This window comes from Periophthalmus magnuspinnatus, chromosome 11 (genome assembly GCF_009829125.3).
Source record: "Periophthalmus magnuspinnatus isolate fPerMag1 chromosome 11, fPerMag1.2.pri, whole genome shotgun sequence".
Lineage (NCBI taxonomy): Eukaryota > Metazoa > Chordata > Actinopteri > Gobiiformes > Gobiidae > Periophthalmus > Periophthalmus magnuspinnatus.
In genome coordinates this window covers 16,494,939-16,514,991 of record NC_047136.2, presented here as the reverse complement: position 1 = coordinate 16,514,991, position 20,053 = coordinate 16,494,939, and the positions used below count along the sequence as shown (strand labels likewise).

General features: G+C 37.4%; 1 protein-coding gene across 1 annotated transcript in view; it reads right to left on the bottom strand.

The window, feature by feature from the left end:
- The window catches only part of LOC117378539 (oxysterol-binding protein-related protein 3-like), a 37,404-nt gene that overhangs the window by 8,532 nt on the left and 8,819 nt on the right, over positions 1-20,053 (bottom strand). Inside the window, exons 2-12 of the mRNA XM_033975152.2 lie at positions 11,236-11,370; positions 9,214-9,330; positions 6,812-6,865; positions 6,616-6,729; positions 5,888-6,037; positions 5,221-5,311; positions 4,056-4,159; positions 3,307-3,399; positions 2,471-2,630; positions 1,390-1,514; positions 467-598 (exon numbers count right to left, since the gene is read on the bottom strand). Of these exons, the coding sequence (XP_033831043.1) occupies positions 467-598; positions 1,390-1,514; positions 2,471-2,630; positions 3,307-3,399; positions 4,056-4,159; positions 5,221-5,311; positions 5,888-6,037; positions 6,616-6,729; positions 6,812-6,865; positions 9,214-9,330; positions 11,236-11,301 (1,206 nt within the window). The 5' untranslated portion in view covers positions 11,302-11,370. The remainder of the gene's footprint in view (positions 1-466; positions 599-1,389; positions 1,515-2,470; positions 2,631-3,306; positions 3,400-4,055; positions 4,160-5,220; positions 5,312-5,887; positions 6,038-6,615; positions 6,730-6,811; positions 6,866-9,213; positions 9,331-11,235; positions 11,371-20,053) is intronic.

Sequence of the window (20,053 nt, the reverse complement as noted above, 5' to 3'; positions counted from 1 at the left end):
ATTATGCGAAATATGACTGAGGCACAGTGCACACTTAGTGTAGTTCAATAGACCTAGCCAACAAACAGAAACTGTAAACAGATAAGTGTGTTAATTTCAGTGTAGTTAGCTCCTCCCTTCAGACAAATATAAGGCAGTGTCCACCAGCAATCTGACTAGAACTGAAGAAGCCACTTGGATGAGCAGCAAAACATCTTTGCTCTATAACTTTTTGTCCAGTTAGCAGCTATGCTATGGATCATACCAGGATGATTGAGGGATAACACATCAGGACATCTAGAACTTTGTTTATACAATGCCTTAAATACAAGAAAAATAAACAGTTGAAAATCACATTCTATTGTTTAAAAAAATTTTTTTTTTATTATCATCGTGGTATCGGAATCAGTTGAATATGAGTATTATAACAACACTTGTGTGCACAGTTACACAGTTATTTCATACAGAAAAACCCTATGTCTCTGACCTCGTTTTCTGAAGAGGAGGAGGACAGTAGATATTCCTGGGCGTCGAAGAATTCGGAGATGGACTCTGGGATGGAGGCTCTGCTCTCGTTGGAGGTCTGGTGCACCAGTGAATGGGGGCTCACAGCACACTCCTACAGCAGACGGTACACATCAAAACATGGATATTTTTATGTTTACTGAGATTAGCTTTGGTCTGAATTGTTAGCGTAAATAAGAAAAGCTAATGTGCAAACTACAGGGCTCCAGGCCGACGATTTGAGTTGGCCATACCAAAACCTGACACTTATTTAAGGCACCGAAATATATTGTCCTTAAATTTTTTCAAATAACTTGGTTAGTTACTTTTTCAATTCATACTCTATACTACACACTTATTAAAGAAAAAAAAAGGAAATAATAATTCTATAATGACTAGCATTATCTCGTAAAAGTTGTTTATTTGATCAAATAACATTAAGAATTTACATTTTCTTTAAGTTAAAACAGAATGAGTTAGAAGCCTATATGTTTAATTAAATTAAATTACATATTGGCTTCAGAAAGAGAAGGGATGTGATGAGGATCACAATTTTAGGTGCATGTGTGCCCAAACTGGTCGCACTCTGGAGCCCTGCAACAAAAAGCTATAGTTTGTTGGAGCCTAGAGCCAGAGCTTCTTCATTGCAAAGATAACCTAATCTATAGAGTAGCTTTATTTTGTTTTGTTTTTATTTTCAATGATAATATATAATTACTGCACTACAAATTAGGGATGGGGATTTGACTGATCAGCCTTTGTCAGGCTCTGCGTGAGTGACAGACAGATTTAACCAATGCAAAGTGTGAACTCAGAGAACATATTTATATCACTTTTTTGGCATATCAAGGACCCCTGGTTTATATAAATGTAAAATTAACCACCATTAGAGCAAAATCCACTTACAGACGCGTAGGCCGCCTTAAGCCCTATGACCTGCGGTGGGGACGGGGCCTGCAGGTTGATGGTGTTCCTCAGATGCTCCCTCTCAGACAACAGCGTGGTGTAGGCAGACTTCAGGTTGGAGTAGACTACAGAAGATACAAGACCGCGGTTGTCATGGAAACTGTCTAATAGACCAGCACCCTTTTACAGGAACAAGTGGTATTTCATCATTTTGAGGCAGAAAATATGTCTCTTTTGAGTTTACACAATTATTTCGGATGACTGATAATTGTATTGTGACAGTAGTAGATGGACATTGCAGCTGGTTATAACGTGTTACTAATACCCCAGGAGTTTCTGCAGTATTTTTATTTTGACTTTGAAAATCGGATTCTAATTGACACCAAAACATTCACAGGACAGAAATGAACCTTTTCTTAATAGCTTTAAAATGATCTTGAACTGTATCAGAACAAGTATAAGACCACAAAGACAAGTATACAACCATCATTGTGGTATCACAATCAGTATTGAGTACCGAGTCTATTCCTTAGTATCAAAATAGAAATTTTAGTATTCTGACAACATTTGGCTGTACAATATACTGATATACTTTAGATTACCATACTACCTTTTACTGTTCTGAAAATGCTATATTTGCCGAAAACAATGAATTAACATGTTTTATAACTTTCACTCTAATTTTTAACACTGAGTCTTCCCCATGTTAAGTCACTCATCCTTCAGAGCACTATCAGCATGCATCCCGCTAATGAAACTACATCACATCGTATCAGGTTTTTCAAGTTGCTGTTTACAGTTTTGTATCATGCTTTTGTGTATTTATGGAGAACTGTTGTGTGGGAGCATGGGTGACATAGGCTGTGGGCTGAACATTGCACAGAATCTTACAGCTAACCATAAGGGGGGTTTGAATAGGGCCCAGGAGAGATCGCTAAAATATTCAAATAATCCTGGATGACATCTAAAACCTTTTCAGACATTTTTTTGATGAGGGAAACAATGTTATACCATAGTAGAAAGCTAAAAAAATATATCCAATGGAACATGAAAAAAAATATCTTGCTGCTTTTCAACTCACTGTTGTTGGCCAGCCTGCAGAAGTCCTCCTGCAGCAGGGACACTGGAGTGGGGGAGTCGGGGGATTCAGGGCCGGGCTCCTGGGCTGGCGTCTCACTTGAGGACAGGTTTGGATTGGATGCATGGAGCCGTGGAGAGTTGGAAGAGATACAGCTGGGAACCTGGGAGGAGCCAAATAAGATTTCAATGACATGTAAAGATTAATTTACAGTTTGTGTCATTTTTTGTTTCATGTGGATAGTATTGTTGTTACGATATAAAAATTTCAAACTCCATTTCTATACTAATGAATAGACTCAATACTGATTCCGATACCACAATGATAATAAAAACACACTCTTTATTTAGACAATCAAATGTGATTTTCAACATTACATAATACTTTCTTTTATATTACCATGTGGAATAATTTTGTCTGTGTAATACTTCAGTGGTCCAGGTAGGTTCCATAGTGGTCCATGGGCATATATTAGTCTGTGTGTCTTATACTTGCTCTGATACAGCTCAAGATCATTCTAAAGCTATTCACGAAAGGTTAATTTCTGTCCTCTGAATGTGACTCTTATAGCATTGATACCTCCTCAAATGAGTATCTACTTTCTATACTAGTTTTAGCATCAATTAGTATATGATTTTCAATACTTTTTGACAACCTTAGTGGATAGCCCCAGTAATAACGGACATATTAACGATAAACGAGGTCAACAAATCTGCAATCTGACAGTTCAACACCTGACCTGAGCTCCAGCTTAAACTATAGGGGTTCTACAATGTTGTGATGTCATCCAAACCCAGCCCATTAACACATAAGTTAAACATTCACTCACTGATACTCACCTGTAGTGTGGCTTTAGCTTCTTTGCCGTTGTTTTTAGAGAGCCATCTTCTGGGTCTTTTCTCTTTCTTGGGAATGTCATATGAAGGAACATGCTGCCCCAAAAACACAAATATTTATGACTTATCTAAATATATTTTCTGTAAAAGAAGTACATAGGGAAAAAAGTGTTGCCTCAAAATGTGTGATGCAGTCTATTTTTGAGTAAGCATAAATCCTATATGGCTGTCTTTATATAGCTCTGCACGCATAGCAACATTCAAACACACATTTACAGGACACAACATCAGTATTGTCATATGAGAGCTGGGACTGAACCTATGGGACCAACCTATGAGTTACATTGCTATAGTTTTTAATATGTGGACATGTTTCATAGTTTATGTTGAATCGGACTACACTAGTTAGGTCGACATAAAAGGAAGTCTGCTCTGAGAGCGGTGCACTTGGACCAGTATGAACTCTGCATTCTCGACTACAATAAACGGCTACTCTGAGATCATCTGTTTGTTCTCGGATCATCCGCTCACACTCTAGAGTGGGGTAGTAGTGTGGGGAACACGGCCGACCTCGAGCCGACCTATGCAGCCCGCGGTGACAGTAAAAGTGCTTCTGTATAAAAAATACAGAGATGTCAATGTGGAATCGCCAGGAATGGTATTTTACAATTTTAACCTCCTGTAATGCAGTGTTGTAGTGTAATGTTCTGGTGTAGTCCTACTTGTGGTGTAGTGATGTAGTGTAGTCCTACCTGTAGTGCAGTGATGGCTGGAGCCGAGTAAGTTCGGTGCATGACCTCCATGCTCTTCAAGAGTAGGTTCAGCTCTAGTAGGTAGGACTCCGCCTCCTCCAGTTCTGATGGACAGAGGAAACATGGAGATAAACAATTAGACATTCAATGCTTAATCTTAAATTTACAATTTCTGTTACAGGATTTGGATTTGATGGAGCCGAACAAAGCAAGAGAGTCGGAGTAATCATCATTAAGAGTCCTATATTACACAAAACAGATTATTGTGAGTTTTCAGCCATGTTATAATGTTAATTCCTCAAAAACCTACCCAAGTTGTGTTTTGTTTTATTGACATGTTTGTGTAATCCTTTATTATTAGTCTGTCTACATCTCACAAGCTCAAAAATGCTCTGTTCCACCTTGTGATGCCATGCACTGGTAGTTTTCAAGTTAACAGCTACTTTTTACCTTTTGTTCAGTAGACAGAGAGGCTGAAATTATCCACATGATTCTGTGAAGGTGTATGAAATTTAAAAATACAATACACATCCTGTATTACCACATTAAATCTTAAGGTGGAGTGTTTTCTGTTTGAGAGAAGAAATTAAACAAAACGCCGGGTATGTTTATGATGATCGTAATAATCAATCGTAATAATTTACGACAGCTACATGGTTAAGTTGGTTAAGATTAGTGTTGGGTTAGAGTTTTAAATTGATGATTGAGAATTAAAACCGACTGGATGTGGAGCTAGTGGAGCTCCACTCATGGTGCTCCCCATCGGCTGCAGCCAGACACTTCTTGAATGAAGCAAAGAGATTTTCTTTCTTGTCCCTTATTCTTCACTGTCCACCAATCACAACATTCACATACATGCACAATCTATCCCCTTTTTCTTTTGAGGTCTGCACCATCTCCACCACATCCACAGAAATATCACCCTCCTCTGCTGTTTCTTGTCATCCCATCCCTAATATCAAAATATTAATCAGTAATTCAACTATTCAACCTTTTTTTATTTTTTTATTTGATTAACAATACATTTACATATTGTCTGTCTCATCTTCGATTCCCTGGGGTCTGCCTTAAGATTTTAGTATATTAAAAGTAAATTTACAGGTTTACACCATGGAAAATCTTAGGAAACATAAAAAGTTAGTAAGAGTGAATGTAGTTTTCTGACCTTTGCAGCACTTGTCCATGTCCTCAGTGGAGTGGAGCCATGAGCTGACTTTGGCCTGGTGAAGGGAGGCTTGCTTGGTCAGAGTAGCCGGCTATAAAACACAAAAAAGGTGTATTATTATGTGTTTTTCAGGTACTCACAATTGAGCTGTAGATTGTCATTTTACATTTTTTATACAATAAACCAAAATATTGATCTAAAACGGCTTTATAATAGAAATGGGATCACTGACTTCCTGTTAAAAACTGCAAAACTGATAGACCCCACCTTACAAAGCGTTTTTATAAGAAGTGCACTGTAGGCATGTTAGTTGTTGTTAGCTTTACTATGATGATAACCTGAAAGTGAAAAATCATTCATAAATAACTAGGATGCACAAGGTAAGTGAGGAATAACTTTGGACGACTGCAAACTGTTTAAAAGTAACTAGTTATGTGTTTCAATTTTTTTAGATGGTAAAAATCAGGTACAGTGCCTTCAAATTTTTCAAATAATTGCTAACTAAGTATAGGGATGTGGGGCAGGGATAGGTGAAAATGGACAATAAAATGGACAATTACTCAAACATGCATTAATCTATTGAAATAAAACTTTAGGTAAGCCAATGAACATACAGTGATTGGTTTTATCTTCTCAAACCTACATACGACTCAAGCTACAAACTTACCCGTCTGATGGAGTCATTGAGGGAGGGGGAGGAGGCTGCGGGGTGATGGAACAGGTGTCTCTCTGGATTCGTAGCAATCTCGTTCTGCCTAAACACTCGATGGTTACGCAGCTTGGACACCCACTCCTCAAACAGCTCAGGGGACTTCACCTAAACATCACAGCATTACAGTAAATCACCACTCTCTCAATGTGTTTTGTGGGTAGTAGTAAGCAAACCTAAATGTCAAATGCATAATGCTTTCTTTAGAAGGATATTTGGAAGTAAAAAGAATCCGATGATAGGCGCTGCGTGGGTATATGTAACATTCTAATTTGCCAGCTCCAGAAAGTTACTTACTGTACTTTTAATTTATGTAAACTTTGATACATTCATCAATGAGTAAAACTAAGACAGTTGGACTTACTGGAAGCCGTGTATCAAAGATCTTTGGGATGAGCCCTAAACTCTCTCACACCTGGGACAGAGCCATACAAAAGAGGCTTTGGGTCTTTTTTGGTTATATCAGTAAAACGTCACCACTCACCGCTACATCAAGTGAGAGTTCCAGTCACAAACACAAGCCCTCATGAAGCTACCTGGTTGGTGGCAAAACTATGGCTTAAGTAAGTGGCCTTGGGTCAAGTAAGTGCAGATGATTTTGTTTAACTCTTTGATATACTGTACCTTAAAGCATTTGATTCCATGTACATTAATGCATGTCAGTTGTTTGCTGGCTGTGCTGTTACCTTGAGGTGGTAGATGTTGTCCTCTGTGTCCAGATCGATGCACATGGCTTTCTTTTTGATGGACATAACAGACAGACCCACATCTATGGAGCCATGGAGCTTCCCCTTCTTTATCTGTATAATCAACAGCAACAACAACACTTTGCTTTGTGGCCAATGTGTGTAAGACAAGGGGCGCTCAAAAGTGGGTACTCACATCTCCCTCACGTTTGGCGTACTTCATGATGCCCTTCTCGAGCATAAAGTATCTCTAAAAGAAAAGGTAATAGGTTAGGTTCATACGACAGCACAACATTGGAGAATCTCTATAGTTGAAAACTAAGGACAGGTTAGATTTCTATGGTACAATTTACCGTTTAAAGGGCCAATGTAATGCTATTTTCTGATCCATGTTATAATGTTGTTTCCGCATTAAAAAAATATCCAAAGCTGTGTTTTGTTTCAGATTGGAGATGTAGACAGATTAATGATAAAGGATTACTCAAACATGTGTGAATGGCTTATGGTTCATATCTCTGTAATTACTGTGTCTATAAACACAAAGCAACCAAACTTTTTTTTCACATTAGCTTTAGAAAGTGATACCATAGTTAAACTTCAAAGGCAAGTTTGTGGCCCCAATGCCTGACAAATAATGGTAAGTTTAATGTTTGCGGATTTATATTTTTTTCTATATTTATATTTTGGATATTCAATTTCAAAAACTGAATTCCATTATGCCACTGACACAATAACCCTAAATCAGGATAATCCCTCAAAAACTTTTCTAAATGTACATTATTGTTAGTTACTTTAAGTAAATGGCAAAATGAAACACTTTAGTACTTTGTTTGTATCTATAATGGGTCATAGAAGTTATTTATTCAACCCTCTACAGCGCATACAAAGTACCCAAGGTAAATACTGACCGACAAAAAATGATTGTTCCTTCCGTGATTTATTGAAGAATAAGTGGATATAGTAATAATCATGACGGGCCTACTCCTCACTCCCACAGTTAAACCAAAACACCAGATCTTGGGGGTCCAAGCCCGTGTCATTGCTCCCCTCCACCCTCTGAGTTTCTGATGTGAAATTGGAGAGAGTTTCAGACTCACTACAGCCTTTCAGAAAACTATTAAATACTCACTTGTTTCACATCATATACAATTTACATTTTTAGTTTATTTTGCTGCAGTAGTGTATTTTTCTTGCCTATGTAAAAAATATTTGAGTTTCTATATGAGTGCTATATAAAACGTAAGAATTATTATTAGATAAAATCAGATACAATTTTTAAAGTTTGACAGCAACTATACTTTTAAAATATGATTAATCATGATTAATTTCATTACATGCTGATTTTAATGTTGTAATTTGAACTTTGAAAGGTTTTGGGTTTTTTTTTAGATGTTCATGGAAATGATTTTATTTAATTATACCACAAATCTAAATTAATTATTTTAAACTCTAACTTTCTATGATTTAAGTCTAGAAATTGCATTTAATAATGAATTTGTGTGATCACATGTTCCAGGTTAATGTATATGAACAAACAGGTTAAGTGGGGTTAAAGTCCCTTCATTTCCACTTGCGGGTGACTCTCATTGTGACAAACACAAGCTGTTAGATTTGGTGTGGCCCGTCAATTTTTTTCTGATTAATCGCATGCGTCAATGCGTAAAGGTTGACAGCGCCCTAATTATTATTAATTTCAATTTCAATGGCAACCCATGTGACAGTGTTAATAACTCCAGTATCCCTGAGAGTTTCAATGTTAGGGATGGGTTAAAAAAGGTGAGGAATGAGTTTGGACCTTTCCTGGTTTGGTAACTGTAAAAATTAGGTCAGCTCCTTTAAATTTGAAATATCATGGCTTTAATTGGCTTTGAAACATGCTTTTGGTCACCTTTTCTAACTTAAAAAAAAGTCTACATATGGAAAACATGTTTTAATATCTGAGCGCTCAGATGACCTTATACACAGGATTAATGACACAAGCTGCTGGTATGACATTATCATCATGATCACCGCACGAGTCCGTACATCCTTTGGTCAATCATCATTTCAGTTCGCTGCACCCAACGACTGGAACAATCTACAAAAAACTCTAAAACTTAGTATTATGATACCAACAGCTTCATTCATCAACTCAATAAAATCTATAGTACGTGACCAATGTACTTGTTTTTAACTGTTTTTAAACTCTGTTCACCTATGTGTATATATGTAAATAGTGGAAAATAGGAACTGTCTTAGTGTTCTTAGTGTTGTTGTTTTGCCTTGTATTTGCCTGTATGGATGTTATTCTGTTGTATGTGGAAATTTTTGCCTCTTGGCCAGGTCGTCGTTGAAAATGAGAATTGGTTCTCAACCGACCTACCTGGTAAAATAAAGGTTAAATAAATAAAAAAAAAATAAATGACTTTGATGAGGGGACAACAATATAGTTAAAAGCTTCAAAAAGTCAATTTTGCATAATGTGTTCTTCAAATTGTAATTTAAATCTTGGACACTACTTTTTGTATATATTTATTTATGAGTATTTTTGTACCAATATGACTCCAATGTAACCGTCCAACTTCCCCAGCCCCCCACTCCAGGGCTGTGCAGACCCACCTTGTGCCACCCTTTCATGGGCCACTTCCTCTTCTTGAGCAGGAAGCCTTGTTGTCTGTCAGGCTCCTGAATACTGGAAGGCGCCCCCCGGAGGCCCTCCACAATCTCCCAGCTGTCCTGTACACACAATGCCATGAATACAGGATGAGCCAACATGTCCACACAAGTCACTATGACAACTGCAAAAATAGAAACTACTGACATACAGGCTGCACTGGGGAAGTATGGGTGAAAAACTGAAAAAATTACGTTCTGAGATTTGTTTTATTTTTAAAGGTGCACTATGTAACGTTAGCCTGTGATCCAGAACACACACTTCTTCAACACTTTGCAAAGATGAGAGTCTGGTCAGCGGTGAATGTCCCAGAGTTCAGATGGGCATGATTGACAGATGGATTAAGCCAATTAACAGTGGATGACCCCTGTACTCAGGACTCCCATAAAAATTAGATGCAATCTCAATGTTTTTTTATTGATAAATTAAACAAATAAATAAATAATTGCACGATCACGTTTGTTTGGGCTCAAGATGCAACAGAGGGCATGGGGACCAGGCTGGTATCTCTCTATATTTTATATACAGAGGGATACATTTCCTGGGCAATAACCTTGTGTTCATGGAGATGTTACTGCTTTGCCAAGAATGTTTTATTCATGGCAGTAAAGCTATCTATCTCTATGGAGACAAGCGACCCCACCAGGCCAAGCTATGGGTCAGATCTGTGGAGAGTGCTGTCTGTCTTGTTTCTCGCGTTGCACGTGTCTATATTGCCTTTTTTGTTTTGTTTTTTATATTTATATTCACGTATTTATTTATTTTTTGTTAATCATCTATACCAGTATCCTGTAAATTATGCAATCCATATAAATAAAGACCAAAAACAGACAGTAAGAACCCATGATATGACATTAGGTATTTTTGAGTAATAAAAACATCTATAATAAAATTTATTCTAGATAAGTTTAATGCCCTGCTGTGGCACTTTTCAAGCAAAGCAATAACATCTTTACAGAGACTAACTAACAGGTGATGGCCCTCCAACCTGAAAAAGTGACATAGTGCATCTTTAAATACAAGACTCCACATTTTATACATGCCCAGGAGCATTAACTTAACTATGAACTGCCAAAGAATCCCACGCCTTTCTGAACATGTTTGTTGATGTCTAAACTACAGGATTAGCAGCTTTTATAATAAGTCGTAGTGTAATTGAGACTGTAATATTGTGTTCTCTTCCAAGAAAGAAAGGGTAATTATGCTAACATCCACAAAACAGCACCAAAGAGACTGAGTAGCTAAGAGAAGTGACAGACACTGACTGAACAGTCTGGTGAGCAGTTAGTAGAGAGCAGCTACATATGCACCACTTCACACTTTTATAAGAGCACAGAGCCGTGAGCCTGCACAGGACCTGCGAAGCTGTCTTCTTTTCACACTGAATGTTTTTTGTGTGTTTTCATAGCGATTTAATTTGGGCTTCATTTTTTGGACAGTCAATTTCAAGTAGCTTGTTGCATTTTTCATAGGCTACTGAGCAGTGGCTGTGTAATCCCTCATTTGTCCAGGTCTGATCCATAGTAAAAGCCAAAGTTAAATCTGTCAAAACGTTTTAGGAGTGAAGACGTTTCGCTGCTCATCCAAGCCGCTTCTTCAGTTCTGGTCAGATTGCTGTTGGACAAAGCTTCTCCCTTCAGATAGATATAAGGCAAACTACAAAGAGCATAATCATTCAGCCTTAATGGACCTACTGGCTAGCTCTAATGTTCTCTTTGTTTCTTTTGTTTGCTTTGGGTCTGAGGATGGAGTTATAAATTATATACCGGTAGTTATAAAACTGCTTCTTTAACTCCCCTCTAAATGGTTTGAGAGGGAAGTTAAAGAAGCATTTTTTGTGAGGAAAGACAACCCTTCCTTGATGTCTGAGACCCCCATTCCTGTTCATCTATCCCCCATCTATAACGGCAATACTGCAAAAAGCAGATAGTCAATCCACACATCTGACACAGTACTATAAACTATACCTGGTTACTATCATGTTTGGAGGAGCCGCTACTGTCACTGAGTGTGGGAGATGGTGATGTCATCATTCAGCACCAGCGTGTAGTTCTGTCAGCAGCACAGATGAGAGGGGAGCATCACTCTGAGCTGGGGTGCACCTGCAGAGAAGCGAAAAGACCAATGTAAAAGATATATATATACAGCACTATAATTAAGAATATATAACAGTTGGTAATGACATTAGCCAATATCAGTACTTTCGCGATATACTGTGAGGCAATATAAGGCCAGAAAGCTTTGGAGTGTCTGTACTTTGTGCTGATTTTGCCTTCTTGAATTTGCACATAAATAAGGGTGTGAATGTTATGTATAGGTCATTGCATTATGCGCCGAGAGCTAGTTAGTACACACACAAACACGGTCTTTATGGTCTAAAAAGGTCGTCAAAGGGAGTTTTCAGATCCTCCAATCTTCCACAGAGCAGACCTGAAACAGTCCCACATGTATTTTCTCCTGTAACTGAAACTTTTATGGCCTTTTGTGAAGACTCCACCGGTAAACAATAAACATTATATAACTCCAAGTGCTGAATTGTACAGTATACAGTATCAGCAAACCTAGTCTTGACCCCAGTACAGATATATTGTATAAGCAGCTCTTAAAGTCACAATAAGTCAGTTGTGTACGGTCTGCATCTAATTATAAAATGTTATACATCTAAGAATCAGGAAGTGTGCACTTCGCGTTCTAGATGTTGCTGGTAATACTGTCACAACAACAAAAATAAATAATAAACGCGTACAGAAAGAATACTTTTTTCTTTTAATAACTAGACTGGATGTCAAGTGAGTCATGGGAGAGCACAATAAAAAGTTACAAGACAATAAAACAACTGACACAAAAGAAATATTATTTAGCGGAGTGTATGAACATTGGAATTCTGTTTTGCCATTCTAGCTGATGATTATTACAGAAATAGGTGCCAAAAATCAGGCATCATTCAATTACAAGACATAATTCCCACAAAATTATGCAGACATGTGGAAAATTCTCGGGAGATTTTTTTCCCATGCATGTATCTTTGGATTGGAACTGCTGATAAATAACACCTCTTCTATTTATAAAAGGCAGTGCAGGAATGACAACAAAAATAAAATAAACTAAAAACTGAGACCAAAATTGGGAACTTAATCGCACACTCTATTTGAAATAATGTTAAAAATCTGGTCTTGTCTTATTCTTGTGGACACAATCTCTTCCCTTCCCTAGTGATCAGATGTCCTGAAAAACGTGAGACAGCCCTGAAATTTAACCCCTCCTCCCAAATCCGGTCCAAGTTGTCCCAAAAATATTATCAGTCTAGCATCACCTCTATTATTGTGTATGTAGGCCTGTCATGATAACAAGTATGTGTAATTTTCAAGTGTGATTTGCTGAAGTCAATGTAGATATTAAACAATAATACTGAAACCAAACCATAAAGCAGAATTATTCACAAAAACATACTCTACAATATTGTTGAGCTGTATAAATGAATAGTAGAATGCAGCACTTAAGTAATTACTTACTTTTAGTTCTTATTTCAACCTTCTACAGCTCAAATCTTATCATATTGCTGAAACAATAACCAAAAATGTCCCATTACTACAAAGAAAAAGTCCCCACAATAAATACTGACCCCCAAAAACGATTTTTCCATTTATAATATAATGAACTTTAAGACAACATAGTAAATATTATGACAGGCCTGCTTCTATGGGAGTGAACGTACCATACACACAGCGACGCTCAACCACACACAACCTTAGTTGTCTACTACAACAACTAACAACAACTACTACTACTACAGCTTCTGATATCTAAAAAAAAATCTGATAAAGCCCTGCATAAAGTGAGCGTGCAAATGTCCCCAGTTTGGGAACCCCTGCCATACTGCGCACAACTTCCTGTCTGCGGTGCCTGGGGAATAGGGAGTGCTGTGTTCTCACCCTTATGTAACATTCAACAATGACCAGCCCCACCCTGCAGCTACTCCCCAGTCAACAGTTTATAAGAACATACCTGAGCAAACTATGAAGGACGCTGATGCTGTTTGTAAATAATGAACAGTAAGGCTGGATAATTGGTCAAATTCAACTTAAATTTTAGATTATAATTTAGAGTAGAGTTCAACCAATGTGTTTTTTGTCATGGCTGACGCTGTTATTAATTAGTTGGAATCCTGATCAACTGATGGCCATTGAGGTCTGATGACATTTTTGGGCTGATTTTGATTAATTTCCCCAAATAATGTAATTTAAATGTGTGTCAAACTCATCCCAAAACCTGTTTTACTACAAACTAGACAAAAGAGCCGTGTAGTCACATTTTATGCTGTGTTCAAATAAAGCTTTATGCATGTTCCTTAAGCAGCGGGTCAGCTCAAACAAAATATCGGTTTCTGCAGGAGATTTAAGACCAGTAGCCGATATGCTAAAAATAGAGAACAATTTGGTCTTCTCGGAATAGACTCTTACACTTAAAGGCCCTGTACCTGATTTTATCCCATGTATTTGAGCAAAATTTGTCTTGCTCTTGTATACTGATTGTATTAGCAGCTCTTAAGGTCAAAATAAGCTCCCTGTGTACTGTCTGTATTTAATTATAACGCTTTTTAATGTCTGATAATCAGGAAATGTGCCATTAGCATGTTAGTTGTTGTCAGCTTTTCTGTGAAGATAAAACTGTGCTCTGGTCTCTGAGAATGCATAAGGTGAGTGAGAAATAAATATGGACGACTGTTTGTTGCCTGTAATGTTCCACAGTATGGCATTAAATTATTTCAGTTACAGTGTTTTTACTGGTAACAAAACACATCAGAATTTCAGCATATATGCCTTCTTACTATGAACAGGATCGCCTCTTCAAAGATCAGATCCGTGACATGACCATTTATTCATGGAGGTGAAAAGTTTAATACTATAGTGTAGTACATTCCAGGTAAAGCAAAAACATCTCCATAGAGACAAGCAGGTGACGGACCCTCCTCTAAAAACTTACACAGTGAGCCTTTAAATACAGCCCTATGACAAGTTGTAATAGTTTGAAAAAAATCAGTCCTACTTCTGCACTGTTGAAAAAGAACATGTCACAAATGATCAGAGTATCCAAAAATTGTACTCAAGTAAGAGTAACGTTACTTCAAAATTAAGTTACTCAAGTAGAAGTAAAAAGTAGCGATCAGAGAAATTACTCAAGTAATGGTCCGAGAAATTACTCAAGTAAGAGTAAAAACATATGTATGAAAAGTACTACTCAAATAACTACTTGAGTAACTTAAATAGTATCTGTTGGGGACATCTGTTTTATTTATTTGAAGTTAATGTAAAACACAAAAATGAGACACACAAAAACAAATCATTTCATATTGTCAGCATAAAGCTTTTGTCACTTTTATTCTTAGTCACACTGGGAAGAGTAACTAAAATTTTAGTCAAGAGTACTGTTACCTCAATTAAAAAAACATTACTTAAGTAGGAGTAAAGTTATGCTCTTAGAAAGGTACTCTGAAAAGTACAATTTCCTTAAAACATAAGTGAGTACTTCCCATCTCTACAAATCACCCTGGATTTATCTGGGCTAAAGGCATTGAAATGTGTAAATTTTCAGTTGAAACTAAAGAGAGGAACCTTTTTTGAAAATGGTTTGGTGGTTACAGACGTTGTTTGTTATGGTTCCCAAAAGCAGAGCTCGGAGGCGGTGCCATGCCCAGAGCGTGAGTCATCATCAGCGGGGAAAAAATGCGCTGTGCTCCTGTACCCACCACACAGACTGTTAGCATAGCAACACAGGCTCCACTAACCCAAAACAAGCTTTAATCAGGCCATGAGAAAGACGAGAGTGGGGGAGGGAGCAGCTAAGGGAAAGTTAGATTATTGGTTTTACAAGACTGTATTTTCAGTTTTAGTTAAAAGCAGACAAGGCATACACATATGGGCCCACAGCTTTAGGGCTCACCAAACATTAACATGCAGCCATATCTGAAGTTTTTTTTTTCAACTTAATTCCACTCCACAACTTTTTTGGACAAAACTAATTGTGGTTTTAATTAGATTTATAATATACGTTTAAAGGAATCATGTGTAAGATTTGTGTTTTGTTGTTTTGGTTCTCAAGACGATTATCCAATCAGAAAGCAGAGTGAGTCTTTGTAAACAATTCCAGGAGTATTAATATTTACATTAATTTACATTAACATTTGAGGGAAGACTGAAATATGAACAGATAAAAGAATTCCATGCATTTCACAAGATGTAATATGATTTTATTTATTTATTTATTTTTAATCAAGATTCTGATTGGTGACATGGTCCATTATGCTGCTATATTAATCAAACCACACCACAAAATCTGCAAACTATATCATTTAACCAACGATATAGGACAATAGAATGATGTCATGTGAAACACAGCCATAGCACAAGCTATATTTAGATAAAAATGCATTCAGAAAATGGTCATAATCCTTTTTTTTTTCATAAGAATAATGGTTGTTTTTCATTATATATTGTTGTAGGATCCAGGAGCTACAGAAGCTAGATGAGCTCTTCTTACACTAATATGTAAATTTCCTGTGGTAAAAAATACTAAGGACGCACTTATACAACACTGGTATTGGATATGTGTTCCAATATTGAAAATTGTGGTGGATCGGATATCGGCTTTCAAGATATTGGTGTAGCCATCTATAAACTGGTGTAAGATGATTTACTATTCAATGTTGGCCCAAAATGTCTGAAAATATTTAACGTGTTCACAAAGTTGTTATGTAGTTACTTTAAATGATAAATAACAGTTACAAAACACATTTGGATTATTTTTGACCGCACGCTGTTTGTGAAATAAATTATATTATATACTATATTATATATAGTTCCTAGTATCGATTGATATCGGGCATTGGCAGATACTATAGTATTAACATTGGTATTGGAAAAGAAAAAGCTGGTGCATCCCTAAAAAATACAGTAGTAGAAGATTTGTGTTATACTAGGGATGGAGATGTGAGACACAGCTGGTGCATGTGGTGGAAACTTTTCATGAGACCAGCCACATTTCCACATTCAATAAGATCTGAGAAAACAATTTCAAAACTTTGGAAATCCAGAGGGAAAAAAGCATCTGCAGCTCTTGATTATTTCAGTTCAGACTTGTTGGTTTAAACAACAGGAATCTTGATGTTAAAGGTCCTATATACAGAAAATTGACTCTTGTGAGCTTTAATCCAAATTAACATGTTATTACCTCCTCAAAAACATACCTGGAGTTGTGTTTTGTTTTATTCATACGTTTAAGTAATCCTTCATTATCGGTCTGTCTATATCTCCAAAGCTTAAAATCCTCTGTTCCACCTTGTGATGTCAGGAAGGGGTAGTTTTCAGGTTAACAACTACCTTTTTCCTTTTGTTCAGTAGAGATTTGTTTTTTTTCTCTTCTACAATAACATTTGAGCTGTAGAGGTTTGAACAAATTATTCATTTATGAATACAAGCAAAACCACTACTAACTACTTAATTGCAGCTCAGTTTTTTAAACAATATTGTACATGTAAAATAGTTTTTGGGGCATAATCCCTGATTTCAATATGATCACTTATCATCTATTTTCTTGAGCAACATATCGTACTTCATAATGCTTTATCGTGACAGGTGTACTCAGGGGATTTCATCTTGAAGCTCACTGAGAAAAGGCCAAAGGTTTGCAGCACTGTCAACAAAGCAGAGGGTGGCTACTTTAAGGAAACAGAATTTAATGCATTTCAAAAACATTTCAAGTTTTCTTTGCTACGTATTGTCCATGTAAATAGATAGTATTTAGAAAATCTTGGATATCAGTTTCCAGAATGCTTGCTCCCCGCACACCCCCTTGGGCGCACCATCACAACACAATCTACATGGACTTCATTAATGAAACTATTGCACATCACATCAGGTTTGAGAAGTTGTAGTGCATTTTTTGTATTATGCTTTTGTATCATTATGGAAAATTGTTGTGTGGAAGCACGGGTGAAGGCTTGCGGTCTGAGTATTGGATAGAATCATACTGCTAACCGGGGGAGGGTTTGAATAGGGCCTGGGAGAGATCGCTAGATTACGCAAACTTACATGGATGAAAACTCTGATTTTGCATAATACCTCCTCTTTAAGAAAACGTGGATCCTCTGTCCAAGATTTTCTACAAACAGCCTATGATCGCCATGTTACTATGAGTGCCATATGAACAGCGTACAAACCCCCTAAGCCACATGTGTCAAACTCAAGGCCCGGGGGCCAAATGCGGCCCGCCACATCATTTTATATGGCCCGTGAGAAGATAAATTAAAAGGCATGACTGCCATTTTAAAATAAGTCTATACTGCTTTAATGTTTGCACTGACAATAAACTAATGAGATTTTCCCAGCAAGTGGAACTGAGAAATATTTGCAAATAATCATCACAAAATGTTCATGAAGAGGAAAATTGTTGGCATGGAAGGAAGTTGGGAGGAAGAAAGGTGAAGGTGAATACAGGTTTGTGCTTTGAGGAGAAAAAATCTATGTTTTTTGTGTTTTGAGGCGCGGTCGGTACAATCTACATCGACATTTTGACACCAAAGACGGAGCTAAGTATGGAAAAGTGAATCTGCAAGAAAAACAACAAATTGTCCAATAATTAAAAGGCTGTAAAAGGCTGTATTTGAAGCACAGCTGAAGGTCTGTGAGCAGGTGTGTCCCGACCAGATACACACTTTTAAAAATTTCAGTTTATCACAGAAACCGTCATTTAACAAGTTAACAAGTAATTACATTTATTTTACATGACATTCAGCTACATTTTGTGACATTTACACTGCCGCACAATCACATCTGGCCCTTGATGGCGGCCATTTTGCAGATGTGGCCCTCGGTGAAAATGAGTTTGACACCCCTGCCCTAAGCGTTTGAGGTCTTATGTAAAACAGACTATTTTGTTACACCCAAGAATCTAACTTTCCATGACACACAGCTAAACCCTTTACATAATGGACTTCATTTGTCAGCTCAGTAGCACTCACTAAATTAAACTGCTGCCTTCTACCCCGACAAAGTGCACCGAGCTAAGTCCCTCCTCCCTAAACGCCTCACTGAGAAGCCTACTTACCTGCACTAAGTGATTACTGCTAGACTGGACACCTGCAAGGCTCCTCCTTCACCGTAACACTAGAAGGCCTCCTATAGCTGCTCTCACCGCTTGTTGCATAATCACAAGTCAATCATTAATGACACAACACCTTGTAAATGATCTGCAAAGGAGGAAAGAGATGCTCCATACAGCAGGCTCATGGGGCTAAAACTGAGGATAGGTTCATAGCGGATAATAAGGCAGGGCAATATATTAATATTTTTAAAATATCACTATTATTTTAAACCAAAAAGCAGAGAGCCCCCCGCGTCCCCTCATAATATGGCGGTGACCACAACAAGCATGGACAGCGAGAACAACGCAAACGAAGAGCATGTTGGAAAAAGCATCTCACCCTGTGCCAAAACAAATAACTCTTGAAGATGCTTTAACATGCAGTGTTCCCTACAACAGAAAAAGTGATAGGTGGTGCAGCATAACAGAATCTGTCATACTGGTGTGTAGACTGTCAAAACATATCATCTGTAATCATATAATTTAATGATGATTACGTTAATATAGAATTACTATAGTTTTGTGATGATTTGAAGTACAGTTAGGTTTTTTTTTTAGATTTTTACTGCTTTGTATATGTTGCAGGACATGGAATGCAAGAATCTACCATCTCTATCAGCTGATTAGAGTCAACCACAACTACAAGAAAGGGCTCTAGCCAAAGTCCTGTCTGCTGACAAGAAAACAAGACATTTTGTTCTCTCCTGGCAAGATATGAAGGAGGCCATCCAAAGAGCACTGAAACCTCTGCAGAACTTCACAAATGCTTTGTCAGGCGAGGACTATGTGACACTCTCATATGTAAGACATGTCCTCCACCTCTTTTACAACAGGCTCTTCAGTCCGCACAAGAGAGTGGTATTACAGAAACTGTGTGGCCCATTGCTAAAGACAAACTCTTCAGCCAACTTTTTTACCCTAGATGCAACCCCCATGGCCTCTTCATTCACACTATTGAGGCCGTTGAGAAGGAGAATGTATGCGTGATGCAGTTCCACTAAAGGCAGGAACATGAGGTTGCCTGTCCTGCACTGAGCAAAGAAGTGCCTCTGTGCACCTGCCACTAGCAGTCCTACTGAAAGGATGTTCAGCTGCAGTGGAGATGGAGTTATTTGTCAGAGGGCTGCACTTAAGCCTGACACATTATTATTCGTTGCTCAAAATATTAAAATGTGGAGCACAGCACAGCTGCACATTATTTTTTTTGTTTTCTATTATTGTTTGTTTGCTACAACTACAAGATTTGATGCACAGTAAAGTTAAACCTTTAAATGTTTAAAAGCAGTATTTTTGGATGAAAACTACCTACTTGGTTATAATGGCAAGATGTGTTATTTCCTCTCTTTAGTTTTCGGTTTATACATTTATAATTATTTATTATTGTTTCTTTTAATTATACAGGGGAAAGTTTAATGGGCTGCAAAAACAGTTTATTTTTGAATGAAATAGACCTACCTACATTGTTAAAAGAGGAAGATGTTTTATTTGCTCTGTCTTTAGTTTATTCAATGTACTACATCTTGTATTATGTAATGTACTTACATAAAAATTGGCAAGTGACGTTTGGCAAAATACCTGCCCTAGTGGATGGATGGCTCACAATGGCTTTATCGGATACGTGAACGTGTCTGGTGGGGGGAGTATCAA